Below are 23,988 nucleotides of genomic sequence, written 5' to 3' on the forward strand. Positions count from 1 at the left end.
GATATGTATTTGATGAACAGAGTAATATACAAAAGTGCAAGCAAAGAAGCTCCCCTATTACAGATTTTCAATATGGCTTGAGAGCATGACATTGTGAGCATGAAGGAAAAGAAAAAAAAATAACGACTCTAATAATTATTGGCCAGGGAAGAGTGGGGAGTGTAGAAGGATGAGGAAATAGAAGTAGAGCAAGTAAGGGTAAATCTCAGTATCATTCTGTACGAAGCGTGTCGTCTTCTTCGTCTTCTTGTCCTTCGTCAATTCTATCAACTGTCCGTAATGTTGCGATTGGATTGGTTTTCGCGGACGAGGCTTCATGGGTCTCTTCTTGCTCTTGACGCTCCAGCTCTAGCTCCTGACGTTCCAGCTCCAGCTCCTTGGCCATCTCCAACGCAATTTCTCTATCGAGATGAGTACCTTCACGTTGCATCCCTCCAGACTTGACAGTGACCCTGGTGGGCATCTCCCAAGGTGTTGATCCTACATAAGTCCTGGCAGAATACAAATGTGGTGGCTCAAAATCGACTTGATATGAGCCATTTTTACTTACAGAGTCAGCTTGCTGCTGTTGTTGTTGGTCTTGATGTTTCTCCAAATCACGACGGTGATTAATGGCTGAGAACGATTGACGGCGCCTTCTTGATCGACTATCACCACGGACATCATCGTTGTCATTATCTTCTTCAAGTAGCATGAGAGGGTCTATCATCATTGAGCCTGGAGCTGTGCCCGTGATGGGTGGGACAAATGATGATGATGTCGTGCTTCCTATTCCAACACCTCCCTCCATAAATGATCCCGTAAATGCCGAGGTAAGAGAGCGCGCTGCAGTTGCTGAATGAGAGATATTGCTGTTTTCTGCCATGATGTCAGCACCATAGGCGCGCGACAGTCTTCTCTGAAGCATAGCAGCCGCTGGAGTCGAGCTTGGGGGTATAGCCAAAGAGGTAGCCAAGGTCGAGGTAGTACGGGCTGCTGGCGGAGCTGGTTTAATGTTGGCAGAACGAGGCTGGATTTGAATAGGTAGTGAGGTACCAAACATTGCAGCCCCCGGATGAGCAGCAGAGTTATCATTATCATCTTCATCAAACTCTTCGTCAAAGTCATCATCATCGATTGATTGACGATGGCGTTGTTCTAATCCTCTCTGACGTCTGAGATATTTGGCTCGAAGGGAACCTACAACCATTCCTGACTTGGGGAGAGAGCCTCTGCTCGGATCGGTAATTGCAATGCCATTGCTCTTACCGTTAGAAGTGACAGCCGCACCCGTACTGTCGTTCTCTGAATCTAAGCCTTGGTCATCATCTTCAGCATCCATATCGCTAGACACTTGTTCTTCATCCTCATCAAAACCAAGCTCTTCATCCATATCAAAGACTACCCCCTCTTCATCTTCTTCACCATCCACCTCACCATCGTCACCATTAAGACCTGATAAATAGAGAGCTTATGTTAGTTCGATGGTGTCTGCATAACAGAAAGTAAATAAATATCAAATAAACAAAACAACCAAGACGCAATACTTGCCTTCGATATCGTTTTCTTCAACATTCTGTGGCTCTACAATTGATACCCTCCTGATAGTGTCACTGATAGTCACCTTCTTTTTAGACTTAGAAGAGGGTGACGATGTCTCAGGATTTAGTGCATCCGCTTGTGACTCATTGGCCATTGAAGAAGTGGCCGCATTGGCTGCAGTATTGGTCAGTGTTAGATCCACTGGTTCATCTATGGTTGATGTTGTCGCTGTAATTTCAAGATCAGGCACAATGCTTTGTCGTCGTAGGCTGTTAGAAGCCATCCGTTGGTCAAACTCTCGAAATTGGAGAGACATGGCCATATCTGAGACGGAAGATCTTCTTCTATCCAAGAATTGACTATGGGCTCCCTCAACCCTCGAAGCATTAGTGAGTCGGATTGGCAAAGTATTTGGGACATCCAGTGTGTATTGTGACCCGCTGGCGTTAGGGAAGCCGTCCTGGCTCCCGAGATCTGTGGTACCTGGCGTTGAGGGCTGTGGAGGAGGTGGGGGCGCAACTCTTTCCTGAATCATCTTCCAAAGACGCTCTTTTTCCTTCTTTGTGATCTCTATTGACTCTCGTAATGCAAGGAGCTGCTGCGATTTGAAAGCCTCGATCCTAGCCTCGGTTCGCTGCTGCTGTGCATTTAGATTTGCCTCCAGCTCCTTATCCAAAAGAGTACGTACTCGTTCTAGATGTGGCCGGTAGAGCGGAGCATCCGATGGCTGCGCTAGTGATGGTGATGATGAAGGTCTAGGTGTTGATGATGGGAGCGTCGTGGCTGATGCGCTACGCATAGAAGCCGAAGAAGGAGGAGCAGTTGGAGTTAAGGTTGGGGCAAGGATAAGTCGAAAGGCTTTGGAGTAGTTGGGATCCTTGACGCGCATGTCAATATCTTGTCCTGTCACAACACCTTCAGAAGGCACGACGATACCATTAGAAGGCGAGAAAAGGATGGAGCTGGCCAGGAAGGCAAGAGATGTGGGCTCCAAGTTGACAAAGCTGGAGCTCGGTTGGAAGGTATAGACTTCCTGATCGCAATTGAGGCACCGTACCGTCGCCACATCCTTTGATATTGAAAGGCTGCAGAGAATTTTTTGCTCCTATTAAATTACAGCGGAGGCCATTTTTTTACACAATAAAATTAAGGCCAACAGAAATACAACATGATTAGATAGGAATGAAATTGTATATCATGTTGAAAATAATCATGTCAAGTTAACCAACTAAGACTTTTTTTTTCTTTTTCTTTTTAAATTTTTTAGCTTTTAGCGCAACTTACGACAGACACGCCAGCTAGTCCCAGTTTTAGCTCCTTTCCTGTCAAGATAGTGTCATGCTCAGGTTCAGCCGCAAGATGCAATTTGACATTGAGGCATGGACATGCTGCCAGTAGCTTATGTTGAGCCGTGACGGTTATATTGGATGTCGAGGAATGTGCGCCTGAAATGTCCTGTGTTAGGGTGTCCATGGTAAAACAAAAAGAAAAAAATAATAATAACAGTATAGGGTAAATATGACAGAGGCTATTCTGCCCACAAACAAAAGGTATTGGGTGGATCAGTATCAAGTAAAGGATGAGAAGTAAAAGGACGAGTCAAGAAGCCAAGTGGAAATTGAAGGGTTCGCAGTGGATTAAGCGATCAAATCGCGTTATTTTAAAGTTATTTTATTCAGCTTTTCCATGGAGCTTTCTTTTTTTTTTTTTTTTTTTTTTTTTGCGTCACTATAATAGTGCACGTGATGAATAAATTTTAGATCTTGTCCGAAATTCGCACAGCCCTCATTATGCAGGAACAGTATTCCAAGTGATATTGTTTTCTAATGTTAACCTATTGATGCAAGTTGGCTCCAAAGTAGCCATCAACAGTTTTGATGGTAGAGCATTAAGTTATCTTTTCACACTTACGAGATGATTGAGGACATCTGCAGCTCTTTTTTTTTCTTCGACATTGTATTGGCTCATTAGAACAAGTTAATTGTAACAATAGCACGGTCTTCTATCGCCAAGACCAACAAATAATGGTGCATGGGACTCTGGCCACATGACCATATGTCAGATACAAGCCATGGAAGTTTTTATATCCTCGTTTAAGTAACAATAGTACTGGATAGATCATAGAATGAGACACAGCAATATTTACTTTTATGATAAAAAGTTGAATCCTGATTTTTTAGTCTATCCCGACGCTTTAAATGACCATTATTGTATTTTAATAAAATACATGCGATTATAGTGTATACATACCTCTTCGATCGCATCTTCTAGAGAAGACTATGGGGAGAGAGAAGGCAAAAGATGTGCTGGCAATGATATAGGGCACACATGTAAGCATACCTCTTGGAGCTTTATTTAATTTTATGCTTTTTAAGCAGTTTTTCAAACATAGGTTAATCTGGCCAGACAAGTTAAAGCCCTTTTTTTATCGCATTGTGATACGGTACGTTCACTTATAAGGGAATTGTGTAGTATGGTCCCAACCTTGATTAACCAAAGAAACCGTAATAACGGATGTATCCACATTTACGGTAAAGGGCCTACGAAACACACTATGGTTACGAAAGCCCACCCTCCCCTAACTTTTAGTGTGTTTTATCTCACAATGACTGCAGTTGATATGCGGCTGCCCTGCAACCGAGCGTGGGAGACCAGAGCCCTCCTTCCTAATTCAGCATCCTTTCCCTTTAGGAAACTAAAAAACTAACATAGCCTCCTCCATTCGTTTGCTTATTGCCAAACCGACCATCAGAGAAAGGGAGATAGGCTTTGGGATACTGTATGGATGGGTATAGTATACTGGCAATTAGAATGGCTTGCTGAGCCAGCCAATTAGAGCGTGCGACAAGGCCACAGAATTACCGACGGATACCATTCATTAGTGACCTTGGGGAACTGAAGGCATATTCTTCAGCTTATGCTTTCTATTTGTGATTGCGCTGACCCCGCCTTTTGCCGAAAGACTCCTATTTTTTTTTTCCTGCGTCCCAATTAACCTAAAAGGAGACAACTTTTAAAGAGGATTGCATAGTTGTCACCTCCTCTTTGTAGTCTGCTGCGACCTCTTCGCTAGTGGTTACGTGCCACTTGCCCCACTTGATCTAGCAGAGCCATTAGGTACTCATCAGTTATATTCAGGCATTGGACTCATGTACATGACTAGTGAGATTGGGGTGCTTTCCAACGCCTCGTGGTAGGCATGATTCTCGATGTTACTAAACCCAGCATTTCGTGCTTGCCAGTCATTATGACGGTCGCTAGAATTATATTCAAGGATACTATCTGCTTTTCAGTCTGAGTCTTTAGGGGTCTGAGTACGTAGCGGCAGCTACAGACGGTCTTATAATTATATAAAGCGCCACAGGACATTGCATCCCATGATCAATAATACCATTCCTGTGATTTAGCCATTTCGGTCTTCTGTCTGCAAGGATATTTTCAAAGCATTTAGCATCTCATTCATTAACAACGATGCGCTTTTGCATGTGCCTTTCACTGATTAAAGATTACCTTGCTATTAAAGCACGCTTTTCTTCAATAAATCTCTTTCCCCTGCTTCCCATTGACTACAAAAAAATACATGTTCACTTTTAAACAGCTCTTTTCCTTCCTTCTTTCTTTTTTTTTTTTTTTGTCCACATTTCTAGATGCTGACAATGATTTCGCAGGTGATGAGAGGAGCCTTTGCAAATAGTGAGAGCTACAATCTAATATTTGCCTACCCCTTCCCAGCTGCATCTTTCGCAGCTCAAACAGTGGTATTTTCGCTCTTCTCTCTTGCATTGATGCTGGAACGGCTCATATGAATGTACTTTTGTTGGCAATTTGTATATGAAGGATATTTATATCCTGTCCCCTCTTCTCGCCCCATCCGGCTTGCGTATCCATAAAGGATGCTTATTGGTATCCCTGCCCCATATTCTCCTCACCTCGATCTCAATAGAGCTTATTAAGGATTTTATATATATAGTTGTACCCTTTTTTTTTTTTAAAAAAAAAAAAAAAAAAAAAAAAAATGCAGACGACGTTTGCAACGACATTCAAAACTATTGATGTCACATAAGGAAATGGCTTTCGCGGGTTAGCAGATCAAGTAGAGGTAGGATTCTTTTGAAAAATCTAAAAGTTACTACTAGTGCTGATGTGGTTTGTGGACAGGAATGTTGTATAAAGGCGGTACGGCGATAGCGGTCAAGACATATAATTAGGGAGCTTCTTTATTTGCGCCCCTAACGATGGGCCAACTCATTCATGGAGCTCTGTATTAATAAAAAGCATATAAACAAATTCGATGCACGAAGCACAATGGAGGGAATGCATGGCATTCTTCCTTCCTCCCACAAATAAGACTATCAGGGAGTAAATGATCAGCGGCGCGTCCTAATGATGGGCTATACGAATGATAATACATTCTGTCAGAAATACAAGGGATGGTGCCCACTATGGAATAGAACATGATGAAGCCATCCGTTACCGATTTGGGGCTCCGTACCATCAGAAAGGTAAGCTGGAGAAGCCAAATCGTAGAAATAGCCAACTCTCAGCCAGAGTTTGATCCCCTTTTCTTTGATCTCTTCATACATTCTTCTTCTTCTTCTGATCTTTTTATTTCTTGATACTCTTCGCCTTGTTTTTGTTTCCAAGTATGAAACCTCAATCTGTCACCACATCGCATAATACCTCGTTGATCTCCTCCTATTCACCCTCTCTCCCTTCTTCTTCCTTGCCTCCTGATTCACACTCATCCAAGCAAACATCATCCCTCCATTTTCATCAATATGATCGCTCTTGCGACGAAAACTGCAGAAGCAACAGCAGTTACGACAGTTGCAGCGACCCATCCGCTTATGTTGCCGCTCCAAAAGAGACGGATGTTATGGTATCGTCGGCTGAAACAACGTCAACATCAACATCAACATCTGCACCAGCAGTTCCTGCACCCGACTATTCAACCCACTTCTCCTCATCTTCTCCTACCTCCATGATTAACTCCTCATCTCTTATAGCAACAAGTCCGATCAATACCTCAAGCAAAGATTCACCTCTGGGCACAATTTCTCTATTCAAGTCCATCACTAGCAGTAGTCTTCACTCTTCAAAAACATTGCCTAAAACTGGTGGCCATGATATTGATAGTATCACTACTACTACTAGTATAGTTACAACTTCTACTGCTTCTATTACTGCCACTACTGCCATATCACCCACTACAACACAAGATTTAGTGGATGGTGGCTGGAGAGCCTGGTGTGTGGTATTGGCTTCCTTCTTGATCCAGACTTTTGCATTTGCTCCAACGGAGTTTATTTATGGAGTCTTTCAACAAGAGTACTTGATTCAGTACTCAGAGTCCAGCTCTTCTGCCGTTGCCTTGATTGGAACCATAGGCACGACAGTAACTTTCTTGGTCGGAATTTTCGCAGGTGCTTATTCCGAACGTTGGGGGTATCGTGTTTCGGCCTTACTGGGGACAATTACTATGACTATGGCTTTAGTCTTGGCATCCTTTGCAACAAAGGTAAAAAATAAAAATAAAAAAAAAAAAAATCGAGAAAACAACAGTAATAATAATAATAAAAATCTCACCGACTTGTCCAATGAGATCTATCCGAAAAAGAAACATGAGGAATGAAAGTTTAATTCCATTTGACTCCTTGAATCTTCTTAGCTGTGGCATCTCTTCCTGAGTCAGGGTTTATTATTCGGTATAGGAGCATCATTCGTTTATTTCCCTGCTATCGCCGCTCCAGGTCATTGGTTCAACAAACGACGTGGACTCGCCTTAGGGATCGGTGCTTCTGGATCAGGATTAGGAGGCTTCTATCTGGCGCCACTCGCTCAATGGGCGGTGGACCACCTGGGCATTCGTTATGCATTACGAACCCTGGCTCTTTATTGTTTTATCGTCTGGTTAGTTTTTTTTTTTTTTTTTTTTTTTTTTTTTTTTGAAAAAGCTTAGGTTTAAGTTCCGTAAAAAATATATGCTCACGTTTTTTTTTTCGCCGTTTATTCGTTTGTTCATAGTGGTATCGCAAGTATGTTGCTCTTCCAAAGAAGAGATTCGATGCCGATCATAATAAATTCAAGATCAGAGCCAAAGTTTGAGTCAAAAAAGTCAACAGAAGGATCTGCCTCAGCATCGACGCAACCAGATGACTTTCTTTCAACAGCAACAGAAGCGAAATCAACAGAAAAAAGAACCAAATGGAGGATATCAGGACGTTACAAAGAATCAGCATTTATTACTTTGGTTCTTTTTCAGTGTCTACTTTCGTCGGCATATCTTGCACCTGTGTATTTCATGGAACGTAAGTCTTTTGTGTATAAAATAATGTTTAGAACGTTCATAAAATAAGGAAAAAAAAAAAAAAAAAAAAAAAAAAAACTCCGCTAATCCACTCGCCAAATTTCTAGTTTATGGTTCCCATATTGGGATTTCAAAACAAGCGGCAGCTTCGATCAATGGTTGGTTCAATGCAGCTTCTTTTGTAGCCAGGGTTGTTTCAGGAGTCGTCGCCGACAGAATCTCGTCTAGCTGGTGTCTTTTGATTTCAACCTGGTTAATGGTTCTATCTATCTGCGTTCTCTGGGTCTTGTCAAAAACCTACACTGTCTTTCTCCTCTTTGCCATTGTCTACGGCTTTACTTTCTCGGGTGTCTCCACGGTCATGCCAATCCTTGTCATAGAGTATTATGGTAAGATTAGATAATATATTGATTTTTTTTATTTATTTTTATGTTTTTATTGTTGTTTTTATTATTATTATTATTATTATTATTATCCTTACCACCATTTTTGTTCGCTATTTCTAATTCGCAAATATAGGTGCTGAGAAGGCTGCTAGTGTTCTTGGAACAGTATATACCATGTCAAGTCCAGCACTCATGCTAGGAACATTGGTCTGTGGTGAATTACTGGAAATGACACGTCCTCATATTTCCTACTTGCCCTTGATGGTATTTGTTGGCGCTTTGTTTGGAGTAGCTGGCATCTTTGCCACTGCTTGGGTGATTCTAGTACAACGCGTAGAGCGGAGACGTAAGCCAAAGCAGGAACCAGGCACCATCTAAATGGAAATGGTAAAAATTATCACAACAATAAAATCTAGTTATTTTTTATTTTTTTTTTATTTTTACTTTTAAATTGGGTTATTTATGTACATTAATTTCTTCATTATGGAAGCAAGATAGCATGATAAATGTATAAAATAATGGTGATGATGAGAACGACAATGATAATGATATAATGATAACGATAATATAGGCGACATCTGCCAATAAATAAATAAAATAATGATAAATAAATAATAATTATAGTGCTTTTCTTTATAGTCCGAATGGACTATTGTTGCTCATATTGGCATACATTCTCATAGCCTCACGCTCCTTCTCTAGTTGTTGTACAGACTTGACTGGGAGCATCGTCTGCTTCAACGGCTCAACGCCCTCTGCCAACCGCAGTTCCTTCACTTGAACATGTCCATTCATATGGTGATGCATGGCCCCATTCAAAGCATTGCCATGATGGTTGTTGTGGTTGTTATTGCCCTTGAGAGAATTGTCGCTGTTGCTGCGAAGTCCGTTCATACGTATAATACCAGGGGCTCCTCCTGCACCACCAATAAGCGATGGTGCAAAACCATTACTCCCATTCACGGCGTTGCCCCCCATATGACCATTGTTATTAGTACTGCTGTTGATAATACTGTTGTTATTGAGATTGTTGTTAATGTTATTGTTGTTATTGTTAATGATGCTGTTATTAGTGAGAATATTGTTATTGTTATTGTTGGTATTGTTGCCGTGGTGGCCGTGGTTATTATTGTTGTGATAATCCGGATCTTGAAGTGGAACTCCAGCGCTTTCCAAAAATTCAATCGCCACCTGTGTCTGATCAATTGTCTTCATATCAGGTGTCCTCTGAACACGGAAGACACAATCCTGCGCCAACTGAATTCTTCGAAGTTTACCCTCCTTGCCCTGCCAGTCTGACAACAAGTTCTTGAATAAGGGCTTCGAATTCTTTTCAGGGCCATCAGCTTTCGAGCACAGCTCATTTGCCTTTTTGATCGTCTCAGGCGCAGAAGACATCAAATCGTTCTCAAGCAAAAACCATGCACTCATCACTCTCAAATACTCTGCTGCTACACATAATGCGTTCCTCTTGTTGCTGTTCTTGATGCTTGGGTCTGCCCCATAGAGCAGCAACATCTGCACAAGCTCCTCATTATCCATCCTCTCCAATACCAGATGCAGTGGTGTTGACTTTTTAGAATCTTGGGCATTGACATCAGCGCCCTTCTTCAGTAGAAGCTCGATAACCGGTGCAGGTTCCTTGCAATGCTGGATTGCGTAATGCAAAGGTGTTCGCTGCTGCTGATGATCCACAACTTTAATCTGTGCTCCAAACTTGAAGAGAACTCTCATACTCTCCAACAACACTTTGGTTGATGCTATGTGTGAATTCTGAAGCAGTGCCATAAGTGGTGTACGCTTCTTGCCATCTCGACTGTTACAATCTGCACCAGCCTTCGTCAAGAAAACAATAGCTTCTGTCGGATTTGGGTATTGTTCGCAGACCAAATGAAGGACTGTGATCCCATTATGATCACCTCGATCAAGTGCAGCTCCATACTTGACCAAAAGCTTCATGGCCTCAAGGGCATGTTTGGAGCGGGCTGCCACCAGAAGCACTGTCGGATATGGCCAGAACCCAACCTTCTCGTCGATCAGAGAAGGATGAACCTTTATCAGTCTCTCCATAGTCTCGAGATCACCCTGTGTGATGGCTGCGAAAAAATCAGTGGGCTCATCTACGTTTAAATCCTTGTATGGATCTGACAGGCTGTAAAAGTTATCGAATTGGAAGCGCGGTTTGGCTGCTGTCTGAGAGCAAGGTGGTGTCGCTTCCTTGTGTATTGATCGCTGATCTAGAGCATTTTCTTCCGATCCAGATTGTGAAAAGCCTAATCGGGAACCAGACGTAGTGCATGTTAATAGATATTACAAAAAAAAAAAAAGCTCACTAATGCATTCCTGACCCTTGAATTCGTCCCAGTCTTTCCTTAGTAACATACCTAATCCATCCAGCTCTCTAAGAGTAGCGTCCGGAGATCTATTGCCATGTGCTGAAAAAGAAGTGTTTTATATGACCAATAAGTCTAAATGGCAAGAATAGTTTCTACTAAAAAATATATATACATATATTTTTACAAAGGCTTACCTTTAGGGTCTCGTGATTTGGTGAGACCTGCACGAATGGTTTCTACCACAGGGAAGAGTCCTTGAGCAGGGCGAGGCGATGCAGTGGTCCCTGCAGCTGTGAGTAAAGGACTACCGTTTACGGCACGGTTGTTTGGTGTGGATGCTCCACTTTCCGATGACGTCGTCATCTTGTTCACATCAATAGGACGACTATTCCGGGGATCAGTGTCTCGACGTGATAAATCTGGACTCGCTGGGCAATTCGTAACAGATGTCTGGCCAGCACCAGCTGCTGGAGGACCAGTGCCAAAGGAAGGTGGTGGCGAAGGCAGCATCGTGGGACTTTGTTCCACACGCTTGCCAAACATATGAGGATCCATAGGAGCCACAACCGGGAATCCCATTGGAACGGGACGAGGAGGCGTTGGACGAGGCTCTGGAGAAGAAGACCTCGATGACTCGGAATCCTTTTTCTCGGCAGCAGCAACAGCAGCTATGGCTGCCTGTTTCTTATCCTGAGCCGATTTTGATTTCGATGCCGAAGGAGTGTACGTAGTGGCAGGAACATACACAATGGGCGAGACAGGGTTCCTTGGAGGGGCTGAAGTAGGAGGAGCATTCATATAATTGCTTGGTGGAGGTCCAGCAGGCGGTTTTGGAATAGGATTTAGGGATGGTGATGGTGAGAGACTGGGTTTAATGGGAGGCGTACCGGGGGGAGGTGTACCTGGTGGCGGCGGTGGTCCGGAAGGAGGTGAGATCGTCTTTGATGAATAGCTAGGCGGCAAAGGTACTTGGTTCCGTGCATTAGGTGGGGATATCACCTTTGGACGGCCTGATGGTGGCGATACCACACGTGGGTTATTGGCATGACCTGTGCTAGTAGGTGGTGGCGGTGGTGCGCCAGGGGGTGGTGGAGAGATCGTTGAAATCTTCTTCATCGTCCCTAGGTTCAACTTACTGACAACAGAGGCCATAGGAATACCGTTAGCAAGAGCCAGTGATGCTGTTTCTGGCAGTGCTCCATTGTTGGGCTCCGCTGGCACTGTTGCCAGAATTGGAAGGTTATTATGCGCTGCAGTTAGAGCAAGTTCTTTGAATGCTGGGAGAGGTGGAAGGAGTTGAGGAGCAGTCGAGTCATCACCATGCTCGGAGGTCGATGTACTTCCGGTCAATTTAGCTTCATCTTGTGGCACCCCTGAATTAATATTCACATCGTTGTGCACGGTAGTGACTGTTGGGCTATCAGGAAGCGTTGCAGGTAGAGCACGTCTGTTTGGCGAGCCAAGTTTGTCTTCACTGACGTTCTGTCCTTGTTCTGGTGGCTGCCCTGGCCGTACATCATTTTCTCGCCTCTCGCCCATAAAAGATACGCGAGTTCCTGCACGATCTTGGTTTGCTGCTGCCAATCCCTGGGCAATTGAAGGAAGGACTCCTGGCCTCTGCAAAGGTGGTGAGGAAGGCCGTGAAATTTCTGGTGAGGATGGGGGTGCCGCCTCATTTTCATACGGGAAAGGTGTACCCGGTGCAACCATCGATTCACTCGACAGAGGTCGTGGAGGTCGAGGTGAGAGAGATGCTGGTCGAGGGTTGAGCTGCTCTGCTGCTAATAACTCTACTAGCTCGGAGAGAACGATATCCATAGTAGGTCTGTTTTGTGGCAATCCATCCCAGCACCGTCGGTAGAGCATCTCATATTCAACTGCTGTCCCTGGCACTGACTTTTCGCGGACTCCTGCAATGATGTTAACGGCCAGCATCACATCCTGCAATTGTGCCTCGAATGGAATAACACAGCTCGACAGTTCCCAAAAGATAACGCCTAAACTGTAGATGTCGCACTTTGCGTTGTAGGTGTATGTTGGATTTTGCATGCGCTCGGGCGCCACATATGGAACGACACCAAAAAGTCCAGCTTTGGTGGTATAAATGGTCTTATTCACAGATTTGCTCAGTCCGAAATCCGTGATCAATGCTTTTCCATGGGTGTCAATAAGGATATTACGTGAGTGTAAGTCTGTGTGAAAGATGTTTTCACGATGAATGAAGTCCAGGCCGCTGGAGATCTCCCAGGCCAGCCGATATTTCGTGAGCCATGTAATAGTGATATTTCGTGTCTCAAGAAAATCCTGTAGACATCCATTCTCTGCAAACTGCATGACAATGCAAGTGTCGTGTGTAAGCGGGTGTTTAGTGATGCCGAAAAACTTGACGATGTAATTGGAGTCGTGCACTTGCTTATGCATTTTGAGCTAAAAATTGTTTCATGTTTAACAAGGTGGATGGAAAAAAAAGGCACAGAGTTACTGGTTAGTAGCGCATAGTTAAAGCTGCATCTACCTAATATCTTTTGTCACTAGAATGAACTCGATGCTCTTTCTAAAGAGCTCACGATATGTTTCTATATTCATCTATCCATCCGAATTTTTTTTTTTTTGGCGGAAGCATCGGACTGGCGCACAATTTTGTGGATTATCTATCCTTTCAGCCTAAATTAACTCAACCGCTTCGTCCCTGCCGCTCTTGTTTGTGTATTTCTCACAATCACGCATATGTAAACAGATATAAGACAAGCAGATAGATAGAATCAAAGAGAGAGAGATTGAAAGACAGAAGAAGTTTGTGGGTATGGATATGTTGGGCTATATGTGGTTGCTGCAGGCTGCTTTCGTCTTGAGCTGATTTAAAAGACCATGCTTTGTGAATGTGTGAGGGATGTTTAAAGATATATTATTATATCCAAGAGTACAATGAGCAATGAATGAGATGATGGGAAAGGTATTAATAGATGGAAAGGAATATGTCTATTCAATTACCTCCTTGATGAGATCATTGGTATTGTGTTGTTCCTTGATGGCGACATGCATGTTTCTCCAAGCGCCTAGATGGATCGTTCCTGAGCCTCCTTTGGCTACATTGTACTTGACCTTGCTGATCTCTGAGAAAGGGATCATGCGTACATGCTTGTCCTTGACTGCATTCCTGAGCCATTCTTCTGCACGTGTATTCTTCTTCACCTGCGCACTTTGCGTCCTCTCCGTTCTATCGGTCCTATCGGTCTTGTCGTTGGCCATTCGTAATTTATTGTGCACTTCTCACTCTGTTTACTGAATGTTGGCTCTGGAAGTGAGTGAGTGTGCTTTTTGTAATAGCACTCTGGCTATGATGAAATATGAGAAATATGCCTGATTATTTTCGATATACTGAAAAGAAAAAGTAAAGAGAGAAGAAAAACAGAGATGGGAAGGTGGATAAATGTGTCGAGTTTGGAAAGCACAGCTATTTTTTCTTGTCTGTCCGTCCCTTGGCACTATTTTTTTTTTTTTTTTTTTTTGGTCGTTGTAAGGAATGTGAAAATGAATCCTATTAGTTGATGCGTTTGCTCTGGTTGGGAGTAGAATTTGTAGCGAATGAAATGATGAATGAATGAATGAATGAATGAATGAATGAATACGGAAAATAAAAATAAAAATAAGAATAAAATTAAATAAAAAAGTAATAATAAAAAAAGAGAAGAGAGTGAGATGATGAGACGAGCAAGGAAGAATGTGTGAATGTAAAAAAAAAAAAAAAAAAAAAAAAAAAGAGCAGAAGCCCTATTTGCCAGCTGAAATGGTGGGCAATAATAGGACTGTGTATGGGCGGATGAACAAATTTACAAGAATATAAAATTTAATGTTCAAACGGCACAAAAGTGGAATGAGAAAAGCAAATGTGAAAAATAATGTAATATGTAATTTGGGTGTTGATCAAATAGGCCAATTGCCCTTTGTTTATTATGATTACTCTTGTGATATTACATGTTAGACCGTATTCACAACCGAAACTTGATCATTTATGAGTTACCATTACGTGAGAAGGAAACAACGTGTATTTATTGGACATACAACCAGTGAAATTAATAAAGGGTCAAGATATGTGCGATATCGGGGTAGGCAGGACAAGAAAAAAAGTTTTTTAAAAGTGAGCAGCGGAGATGGGCCAGGGGAGTAATCAATGAAGAAAAACAATAAGGATCCAGGCGTTTGTCCTTCCAAACTTTTAAATTTGAATCAGATCTCGAGGAAGTAGCACTCACATCTGTATCACACAAACGGCATCATTGTTCATTTGCCCACCCATTCAGTGTGTCCAATATTCATACAATGCTTGGTGAAGATGACAAGTAACGCTCGTTCATTAACAAGGCAGAGAAGTGAGAAAAGCGAAGCGAGGATGAGGAACGAGGGCCACCCTTTTTTCTTTTTTCTTTTTTTTTATTTTAAGCGACGATCGATCCATATTTTTCACCCAAGAGATCATCATCAGCATTTCCCTTTCTCTCTCTCTCTGTTGGCGTCCGACTAGGAATAACCAGACTTCTGTCTATCCTTTGATGCTCTATTTGATTGGCCTGATCGTATTGCATAAACAGCTTTTAATATCTAGCCTCTTTGCTTAACACATGCGTACAAACCGCAAACAAACCTTTCATGCATCTCTTTTGTTTGATGAAGTAACTTTCAATTTTGTACAAGATCTGCTCAAACTATTTTATTAACCCACTGGATTGTTTGGATAAAAACATGGGGATTTCACGCCATAGTCTCTTCAACATCCACTGGAGGACCCTTCTATGTGTTTTGCATCCGCACTTTTGGTTACTTCAATAATGCAGTATGAATGCAATGGCAACACTTTGCATGCATTTCAGTTGTTCCGAGTTCCGCTGCTTGTGGACAGGGATAAAACCTTTTGTTGTTTAAAATGAGGCACTGGGGTACTTGGGCCATACTTGGACAATCTGCACATGATTCATGTTGGCATTTTTTGGGGAGATCAATTCAGGTCTGTAATCACATCTACTTATCTATAAACCTGTCTCTATTTCCATGTGCGGATGGCGTTTTTCGTGTTTAATTGTCATTATTGAAGTTTTTCAAAATGAACTTCATTTTCTAGTTTGAGAGCCAATTGTCTTTTTTTTTTGTGTGTGGGTTTGTGTATTTTTATTGTTGATGTGTTCTCTATCCGTTGCTTTTTCTGCCCTCATCGAAAAGGCACCCTCCGATGGGATTGATTCGTCTATATTTCTTCCTTTTCAACCATGAGCACTAGAGCTGCTACAGAGCTCCTTTATTGCTCCAACCAATCATTAAATCTTTATCAATGCACATCATTAGTACGCCAAGTACACAACCGGCGTCAATCTTTTCTCTCTTCCCGTATTTTGTCAGTTGACGACTCCCCCCGTATGTAAGTAGAGTGAGGCTCATCAGCAGCAGCAGCAAAGAAAAAAAAAAGAGAGCGTAGAGTAATAGAAGAAAGAGGTTCAAAGGGAGACGAGCGCGTTCTTCTATGTCCTACCCTCTCTTAAGGTTCATCTCTGAATTTATCAGCCCAGTCAAGTAGCACTCAAACTTTTATTCTTATCGTATCAAAGTTACGCGATTGTATAATTTGATCGTTAAGATTTTGACGCCCTCAACAAGTATCAGCAGTTATTCATGGTGGCTCATTTACCTTATTTTATTTCAAGTTCTAGAAACATGTCACTTTTCTTCTATGCTATTTATCTCTTTGAGGAATAGGTTCTGAATTGGTCTTTCAGCTGGCGTGTTTCTTTTATATAAGGTTTGTAAAAGATGATTGGCATGCGCGACTAGGAAAAGAGGATTGTTGTCACTAGCAACACAAAGAAGTAGTGGGTTGTCAGGCGCCATGGCAAAGTAAATTCATTCCAATGACTATTTAGCCAATGAAATCGCCCTTTCCAAACGGGGCGCGTCTTGATCAACTTCTGTATCCCTCCTTACTGCCAAATGTGGTCGATGACGACGCAGATCTCGACCCCCTTGATTTTCACTCAAGTAACTTTCCCCAACATGGTCATGAGCTTCTTTTTTTCCTTTTTTCATTCATTCACCATCTCATTCATCAATTCAACTACACATCTCTTTTCCTATTTTCCTTTTTGAACTTCACCTTACAAGAAAAAAAAAAATGTCTTCGCAGGACCAACCCCATCTTCGCAACTGGATCAACGGCGAGTTTGTAGAGCCAGTGTCATCATCGTCTACAGAGTCTAGTAGCGGTGCGCAGACGCAGTATCTTCCTGTGACCAGTCCATTCGATGGCAAGGTCATTGGTCATGTCCCCTTGTCGACAGCTGCAGATGTGGAAAAAGCGGTCGCAGCAGCCAAGGCAGCCTTTCCAGCTTGGTCTGCGCGAACAATAAAGGACCGTGCTGGGATCCTAATCCGTTTCCACTCCTTGTTGACCAAACATGCTGAGGAACTGGCAGATATGGTGGTGCTCGAGCATGGTAAAAACAAGGCTGAGGCTTTGGCAAGTGTCTTGAAGGGACAGGAAACGGTTGAGTATGCATTGTCACTGCCTCAGGTCGCTCAAAGCAAAATGCTGGAGGTTTCCAGAGGCATCACTTGTTATGATACCCGTGTTCGTAAGTGAAAATTTTGGGCTTGTGACATGTTACCAATGAAATTGATTGTAGTACACAAATTCATCGATGGCCATATAATTTAACTGCCCCTGTTTGTCTATGTTCCAACCATTAGCGATTGGAGTTGTTGCCTCCGTTGTGCCATTTAACTTCCCAATCATGGTGCCCATGTGGACATTGCCTATCGCCATTGCTATGGGTACAGCTCTTTTTTTTTTTTTTTTTTTTTTTTTTTTGGCCAGAGAAAAGCGAACGTTGGAGACACAAGCTTCCATGATTCAACATCCTGATGTTGTATTGCCATCACTATTTACTGCATAGGCAACACAATGGTTCTCAAGCCAAGTGAAAAGGTTCCTTTCACGATGAGCAAAGTAGTAGGATTGCTTAAAGAGGCAGGCGTGCCAAATGGTGTTGTCAATCTTGTTTATGGAACAGCTGACCGTAAGCTAAAAAAAAAAAAAAAAAAAAAAAAAAAAAAACTCGTCTGATAGAGCCTCTGCTATCTGTTTTATTAATCGTTTCCTTGAATTCTACAGCTGTTAATGCCTTAATCGACCACCCAGATGTCAAAGCCGTAACCTTTGTTGGTACTTCGCATATTGCTGAGATGGTGGCACAGCGCTGTCACAAGCTGAACAAGCGCGTTCTGGCCCTTGGCGGCGCAAAGGTAGATTACATTACACGAAGCTTTTCTAGATTGAACAGTAAATATAATAATAATGAAGTGCATTTGATATTGATAATCTCCAGTCCTAACAACCTTTTAACTTTACAAAACTAAACTAGAATCATATGATCTCAGCCCCAGACTGCAATATCGAAATGACTTCCACCGATGTTGTTAATTCATTTAGTGGATGCAGCGGACAGCGATGCATGGCGGCAACAGTCCTGCTCACCATTGGAAAACAGCAAGACTTGATTGATCGAATTGTAGCGAAAGCAGAGGCACTTTCCCCTGGCAGCTCGCCTGGCGAGGTAGGCCCTGTGATTGACCAAGCATCGGTTGATAAAATCACGCGCTATATCAACGAAGCCGAAGCCTCAGGTGCAAAAATCTTGGTTGATGGCCGGCCATGGGCCAAGAGAAATAAAGAGGGGTTCTGGGTTGGACCAACAGTCATTTTGCATACTAACAAGAATGATGCGGCCTTGCACGATGAGATATTTGGGCCCGTATTGTCCATCCTGGCTGTAGAGAACGCAGAGGAGGCAATTGCCATTGAAAATGCAAACCCTTATGGTAATGCTGCATGTATCTACACAAGTTCCGGGGCGACTGCAGACCATTTCATCAAGCGCTTTAGTGCTGGAATGTGTGGTGTCAAGTAAGTCAAGGGAGTTTTTTTTATCCTTTAGACAATCGTTCGTATTTATTAATATCCAAGGCTCTAATGAAACTGCTTTGCTTTGCTACAGTATTGGAGTTGCCGTTCCTAGGGAGCCATTTTCATTCGGAGGTTGGAACAAAAGTCGGTTCGGCAATCACTGTGACATCACAGGCGATGGTGGTGTAGAGTTCTTCTCAACAAGAAGAAAGGTTACGACCAAATGGGTCCCTCAGGAGAACGCTTCTTGGATGAGCTAAACAAAAAAAAAAAAAAAAAAAAAACACAACCAAAAGAAGCTTGATGGGTCTTGATCCATGGTATAGAGTTTAGCTTCTGAACGTGAAATAAATAAAATATTAAGGTACCGATTGAAGCAAGGAAAACGCGAAAATACTCTGAAAATCAACATGACTGCTAGAAATCGCGTGGTCTCACAAAGGTTTACGGGGCATTTGTTTGTGATTTGTTTTTTGCCCTGGAAAAAAAAAAAAAAAAAAAAAAAAAACACGTCCCCGCCACTCTTCGCCCTATTCTTTACAAACTATTCGAAAGCTTGCCACCAATTCTTAACTCTCATCTCCACAGAAATGTCAACTCGGAGGTCAAAACGAAGGCCTCGTAAGGCTATCAACATTAAGTGCGTCGTAAGGGAGTGGAAAAAAAAAAAAAAAAAAAGGAAGAGACCCTAATGCATTACATTGGGTGCATCTCTCTCCAAGTTGAAATTCAATGCTGAGGTACTACATTCTTTCTGTTTATATGCTGCGAGGTGCTAAATTCTGCTTTCTTTCTTTTTTTTTTTTTTTTTTTATTTCTTTAAAAAAAATTACTGATAGTAATGCGCATTATGTCGGATATGTTGAAGAAAATGAGTCCATTGAGGCTATTATGAAGAAGTTTGAGGAGCTTGCGCGTATTGAGGAGGAGATTGCAAAATCCAAAGCCGCAGCTTCATCTAGCAATCCAAAGAATGACAATGAGGCATCAGGATCGAGTCCAGGGCCAGGATTAGGGGCGGATCCAGACTCGGGATCGGGATCAGGATCGGGATCAGGATCGGGATTAAGAAGCGGACCATTCGAGGCTGACGGAGAAGTGATCTTTGGGGTAGAAAAAAAGCAAAATACTCCTAATGAAGACCAAGGATTTACAGATGAACAACTCCAGGAGATCTTTAGAAGGACTTCAGGTTTTACAGTCAGATCAATGCTTAGAGATACACCCGATGATATTTATGAGGAGGACTTGTGGCAGGCAAGCATTGCAGATGAAGATTACCTTTATGACTTTGAGGAGGAAGAGTAAGTCAGAATCTTTGCTTTTTTTTTTTTTTTTTTTTTTTTTTTTTTTTGCTTTTCCCAGAACATATTACGAGGCCTAATAGGATCCCTTGATTTCTTTTTTTTTTTTTCTCTCAACTTATTAACACGATTTTCTCCTGGCCTATCTCCTTCTCTACTTTATGACATGTTAGCGATTACTTGATGGCTATGGACGATGCCTTCTGGGATGAAGAAATGAAGACATCAAAGAAACGTGGCCGTAAAGAGAAGGAGCCCCGACCGCCTAAAGCGCCCAAAGAACCCAAGATCAGGGGAGTAGGAGAGAAGAGGAGGCTTCAAGGAGCGGACCGGGAGTCGATTCTACAAAGGTACAAAGTTATGCAAGTCCGTCTGCAGGACCGAAATGGAGTGTTTTATACCGTAAAGAAAAAAGTCTTGACTATGGACCCTAGTCTACCAACCTATGTGCGCATTCCACCTGTCCCTATACCTCGATCATGGATCCATCCTATCAAGACGCTGGAAAAGCAGGCGCAGCTACAGAATAATATTCCTGGTTCGCGGTAAGTTTTATTATTATTATTTTTTTTTTTTTAAAAAAAAAAAAAAAAAAAAAAAAAAAAAAAGTATTTGGAAGCAAATATTTATTTCTACCTTTCTCTCCCTGTATATTCGCCAATCAAGGTACGAAGAAACGACAAATATTCTAGAAATGGACTTGACGCGATTCGGGACTGACTTCCAAGCTATTTACATGGATCCACCGCTTTTGCGTAAAGGAGAAGAGGCAGGACCCAACAAGATTACAATGGAACAACTGGGTGCCATCAATATTAACGCGATCCTACCCAGGGGATTTCTGTTTGTGTGGTTGGAAAAGGAATTTTTACCGGAGATGGTTCGTATGGCTGAAAAGTGGGAGATGCGGTATGTGGAGAATTTCTGTTGGATCAAACGAAATGTGAACAATCAGATCGTACGCGACAAATCGCCCTATTTCAACTCATCCAAATTATCTCTGTTGATTTTCCGCAAAGTAAGGAATGGAATCAAATATCCAAGCGATAGGTTTCTGCTTTTATTTTTATTTTATTTTATTTTTTTAACTTTTCGAGCGGCTTTAATACTTTAAATGGACTTTTAGGAGGCTGATGTGGACATTAGACATCAAAGAAGTCCGGATTGCGTGTTTGATTTCGTCAAACCCAGTGATCCAACAGAGCTCTCAGAAGAAAAACCAGTGTTCATGTATGAGCTTATTGAAACTCTATTGCCTCAGGCCGTCTATTCAGAGAGTAATCCCAATGGCGAGCGGATGCTAGAACTGTAAGTTTTTTACTTTACAAACATGATGACTCCAATCGATTGAGACCAAAGACCTTTTTTTTTTTTTATACATCTATATTTTTGCTTCTAACTTTTTATTTTTTATTTTCATTTTTTTTATACATGTATATATATTTTATTCCTACTTTTCTTTTTTGTTCATACAGCTGGGCCCGGAAAGGAACAAAACGTAAAGGTTGGACTTCGATCTGTCAATTGAAGGTATAAAGTAGATGTTTAATGTAATACAAAATAAAAGAAAATAAAAGAAATAAAATACAAGAAATGAAACAAAAAATACATATTTGTTTGGACAGAATATGTTATGCAACGCCCGATTGAAATACAAACCCCAAATCGTCCGTGCTTCATTCTTACTGGAATTGATTTATTTCAGAAACGCAATTTCGTGTTTTCAAACAGAAAATAGAGAGCACATATGACTAGACTGATGATGCTATTGATTAGGTTCAGCTGAACGATGCAGTAAACAAGAGCGGTGATGACACCAGGTGCGCGTCTCATGATCCCAAGTGTGGGAGATTTGGCAACAAGTGTTGTTTTCAAAAAATAGCAACCACATATGGTTGCGGCTAAGAACATGATCGCCTGAACCATTTGGTTCCCCTTTTTCCTATTGGAAAAATAAACCATGACGAGGATTGCTTGGTGGAAGAAAAAAAAAATAAATAAATAAAAAGAAGGAAAGAAAAACAATAGAGTTAGCTTCTTTAGCAGCACATTAAATTTTGTTGTCTTTTAATCGAGGTCTTCATTCATTGTTCTTATTACTGTTATTATTATTAATCCCATTTTTCCGATAGCGAATAAGGAAAATGTGCGAACGAGCGACATTAGATTAGTAAACAGGCTGTTTCATTATAAATTTTTTTTTTTTTTTTTTTTTTTTTTTACCTGGAAAAATTCTTAGGATTTTTTGAATAATCATCTCCGTTGTATACTCCTCGTCTAACTGCCGGTGGACAAGGAAATCCATGACAATAAAGAGACAAACAGAGGTGATGGAAAAGAGGATGCCCTCAAGGATGTAGTCCTGTTCAGAATCCTCGCTGGCTTCTTCTTCCCGACCATCGTATGTCAGATTCGTAGTTGTAGTGTTAGCCTCGATCTTGTTTAAGAGCTTATTGTTATCAAGCTTGCCTGCGATGTCTTTATTGGGCGTTTTCTGTAATATCGCCGCCTTTTCGATTAGGCGCCACTTATCCTCATCTAACAGAAAGGAAACAGGTGAAAGTTATATATATTTGTGTGTGTGTGTGAGATACGAGTCTTTGTTTTTTCGTCCAGGGTCTTTTTTACGCAATTATCTTTTTTTGAAGTGGTCTACCATTAATTTTACTCTCAAAACGGATGGTTTTTTGACTCATACTGCTATCTTGTTGTTGTATTGTGGATTTTAGAAGCGTCGGATTCTTTTGTTAGAATTTGAGCTGGAATGAGCTGAAATGAATTGACAAGAATGAAGAGAATTAAAAAAAAAAAAAAAAAAAAAAAAAAAGAATATTGGAGGCTAGTGTAATTTCCTTCTTTTTTTATTTGTGGGAATCATTAAAAAAAAATTTTCCAGGCGAAAGGATACTTTTTAAGCTTTTGATGCCCATGTTGCCGAAATGGACCATTCTCTCCCCCACATCCACAGCCAATAAAACTTGGTCCAGAATGGAAACTTTAAAAATAAGAAATGGAAGGATTTAAATTTAACCGGTTGAAAAGCGTTCTCAACATCCAGTGCATGAGATGCATAGGTTCTGTGAAATAAACTCTTGCCATTGTTAGAGAAGCTTGAGCGTGTCAAGATGTCCCCAGTCCGTGTGTGAGATCTGTCTCCCCTTCCTCTCATGATGGGCGATGCTTTATTGCTACTATATTTACCATACGATATATTCGCTTTTTTATGATAATGACGCGCTCTCTGAAGAGCGGTTTGCCAACCCATTCACCGTGTCTATCCCGTATGGCTATTTGTTTCATTACTATGAGCAAAATTTTTAGGATCGGTTCAGTTACAATGCTGCCATCTTCTCAAAGTAGGACCGTCATCATTTACTCGAGAATGTTCTATCTATGCCACTAGAGTGTTTTCGTTAGCATGAAAAGCAAAGCGGATCAGGCAAGCAGTAGATGTGTCGATCTTCTGGTGATGCGCTTTGCATCACCTTGTGCCGAATACTGTTGACTCTGTCCAAGTGCAGCGGTTTCTCTAATCGTGAGATTGCGATTTCATGGCTCAATGTTTAACTGTTAATTCCCTTCACATGGTCCTTCACAAGCGCAATAAAAACATTGATCTTTAGGCGTTACACTTTAACAGAGTCGACAGTATCTTCAGCTGCACTTTTTTTTTTTTTTTTTTTTTTTTTTTTTGGTCTCCTCTTATACCATAGCTGTACAACAGCGTCACAGACTGCATGGTGATCAACAGGACTAAGCTCAGGTAAATTGGACAACAGCTCAATGTGACCTTTTTTTCAATCATGATTTAGTAGCTATTGTCAGCTAACGTTTATAAAGTCTTACTTGGATATGGCACGGCTGATTCCCTAGAGACAGGTCACTTTAAATGTTTTACAGTTGTAATAAAAGCGAGTTTACTCTTCTTACAACATCTTCGTTACCGAATTATTGCTTCTTTTTAAGACATTATATACAAATAAGCAACTTACATAATCTTTATTTCTCATTTTGAAGTGTCTAAACTTTCCATAAAAGGAAAAGGAGATTCAATGAGATTGTTTTACCTTCATTAAAAAAAAGACATGAGACATGAGATCATTTCTTTGAGGATGTAAAGTGAGTCAAGGAAGGGTGGACAAAAAAATCCGCGCGGCATGTCCAAGTAAAAAAGAAATAAAAAAAA

At 41.5% G+C, this 23,988-nt stretch overlaps 7 protein-coding genes across 7 annotated transcripts; 3 read left to right on the forward strand and 4 right to left on the reverse strand.

Annotated features, from left to right (window-relative positions):
- Window positions 1-20: 20 nt before the first annotated feature.
- BCR41DRAFT_420904 (hypothetical protein) lies at window positions 21-3,193 on the reverse strand. The gene is made up of 3 exons (XM_022029957.1): window positions 2,806-3,193; window positions 1,531-2,626; window positions 21-1,434 (listed from the first exon to the last, which is right to left on the reverse strand). The coding sequence occupies exons 1-3, from the start codon at window positions 2,992-2,994 to the stop codon at window positions 212-214; spliced, it is 2,508 nt and encodes an 835-aa protein (XP_021882762.1). The 5' UTR covers window positions 2,995-3,193; the 3' UTR covers window positions 21-211.
- A 3,792-nt stretch (window positions 3,194-6,985) lies between these two features.
- Window positions 6,986-8,440, forward strand: BCR41DRAFT_320732 (major facilitator superfamily domain-containing protein; the record flags this gene model as incomplete). The annotated part of the gene is made up of 5 exons (XM_022021405.1): window positions 6,986-7,039; window positions 7,190-7,435; window positions 7,637-7,829; window positions 7,936-8,217; window positions 8,348-8,440. Coding segments are annotated over exons 1-5 (852 nt in total), but the record flags the coding sequence as incomplete, so codon positions are not given.
- A 1,283-nt stretch (window positions 8,441-9,723) lies between these two features.
- On the reverse strand, window positions 9,724-10,299 carry BCR41DRAFT_281528 (ankyrin repeat-containing domain protein; the record flags this gene model as incomplete). Its single annotated transcript, XM_022020238.1, has 2 exons — window positions 9,724-9,911; window positions 10,014-10,299. Coding segments are annotated over 2 exons (474 nt in total), but the record flags the coding sequence as incomplete, so codon positions are not given.
- Window positions 10,300-12,344: 2,045 nt separating this feature from the next.
- BCR41DRAFT_303290 (kinase-like domain-containing protein) lies at window positions 12,345-12,971 on the reverse strand (the record flags this gene model as incomplete). The annotated part of the gene is made up of 1 exon (XM_022020708.1): window positions 12,345-12,971. A coding segment is annotated over one exon (627 nt), but the record flags the coding sequence as incomplete, so codon positions are not given.
- A 3,525-nt stretch (window positions 12,972-16,496) lies between these two features.
- BCR41DRAFT_320736 (Aldehyde/histidinol dehydrogenase) lies at window positions 16,497-18,760 on the forward strand (the record flags this gene model as incomplete). The annotated part of the gene is made up of 6 exons (XM_022021406.1): window positions 16,497-17,167; window positions 17,283-17,366; window positions 17,489-17,611; window positions 17,707-17,837; window positions 17,957-18,498; window positions 18,590-18,760. Exons 1-6 carry the CDS (start codon window positions 16,708-16,710, stop codon window positions 18,756-18,758), a joined length of 1,509 nt encoding a protein of 502 aa, XP_021882766.1. The 5' UTR covers window positions 16,497-16,707.
- A 255-nt stretch (window positions 18,761-19,015) lies between these two features.
- Window positions 19,016-21,369, forward strand: BCR41DRAFT_320737 (MT-A70-domain-containing protein). Its single transcript, XM_022021407.1, has 6 exons — window positions 19,016-19,138; window positions 19,338-19,802; window positions 19,976-20,347; window positions 20,469-20,820; window positions 20,929-21,110; window positions 21,278-21,369. The coding sequence occupies exons 1-6, from the start codon at window positions 19,089-19,091 to the stop codon at window positions 21,336-21,338; spliced, it is 1,482 nt and encodes a 493-aa protein (XP_021882767.1). The 5' UTR covers window positions 19,016-19,088; the 3' UTR covers window positions 21,339-21,369.
- A 186-nt stretch (window positions 21,370-21,555) lies between these two features.
- On the reverse strand, window positions 21,556-22,583 carry BCR41DRAFT_420908 (hypothetical protein; the record flags this gene model as incomplete). Its single annotated transcript, XM_022029958.1, has 3 exons — window positions 22,459-22,583; window positions 22,026-22,340; window positions 21,556-21,775 (listed from the first exon to the last, which is right to left on the reverse strand). Coding segments are annotated over exons 1-3 (573 nt in total), but the record flags the coding sequence as incomplete, so codon positions are not given.
- Between the last annotated feature and the right edge of the window lie 1,405 nt (window positions 22,584-23,988).

Source organism: Lobosporangium transversale (genome assembly GCF_002105155.1).
Source record: "Lobosporangium transversale strain NRRL 3116 chromosome Unknown BCR41scaffold_12, whole genome shotgun sequence".
Taxonomy (NCBI): Eukaryota; Fungi; Mortierellomycota; class Mortierellomycetes; order Mortierellales; family Mortierellaceae; genus Lobosporangium; species Lobosporangium transversale.

Coding starts and splice junctions, on each gene's coding strand:
- BCR41DRAFT_320737 (XM_022021407.1), top strand. CDS start 19,089: ATGTCAACTCGGAGGTCAAAACGAAGGCCTCGTAAGGCTATCAACATT. Junction 19,139..19,337: donor CGTAAGGCTATCAACATTAA/GTGCGTCGTAAG, acceptor AATTACTGATAG/TAATGCGCATTATGTCGGAT. Junction 19,803..19,975: donor TATGACTTTGAGGAGGAAGA/GTAAGTCAGAAT, acceptor ATGACATGTTAG/CGATTACTTGATGGCTATGG.
- BCR41DRAFT_420904 (XM_022029957.1), bottom strand. CDS start 2,994: ATGGACACCCTAACACAGGACATTTCAGGCGCACATTCCTCGACATCC. Junction 2,627..2,805: donor GACTAGCTGGCGTGTCTGTC/GTAAGTTGCGCT, acceptor GTAATTTAATAG/GAGCAAAAAATTCTCTGCAG. Junction 1,435..1,530: donor TGAAGAAAACGATATCGAAG/GCAAGTATTGCG, acceptor TCTATTTATCAG/GTCTTAATGGTGACGATGGT.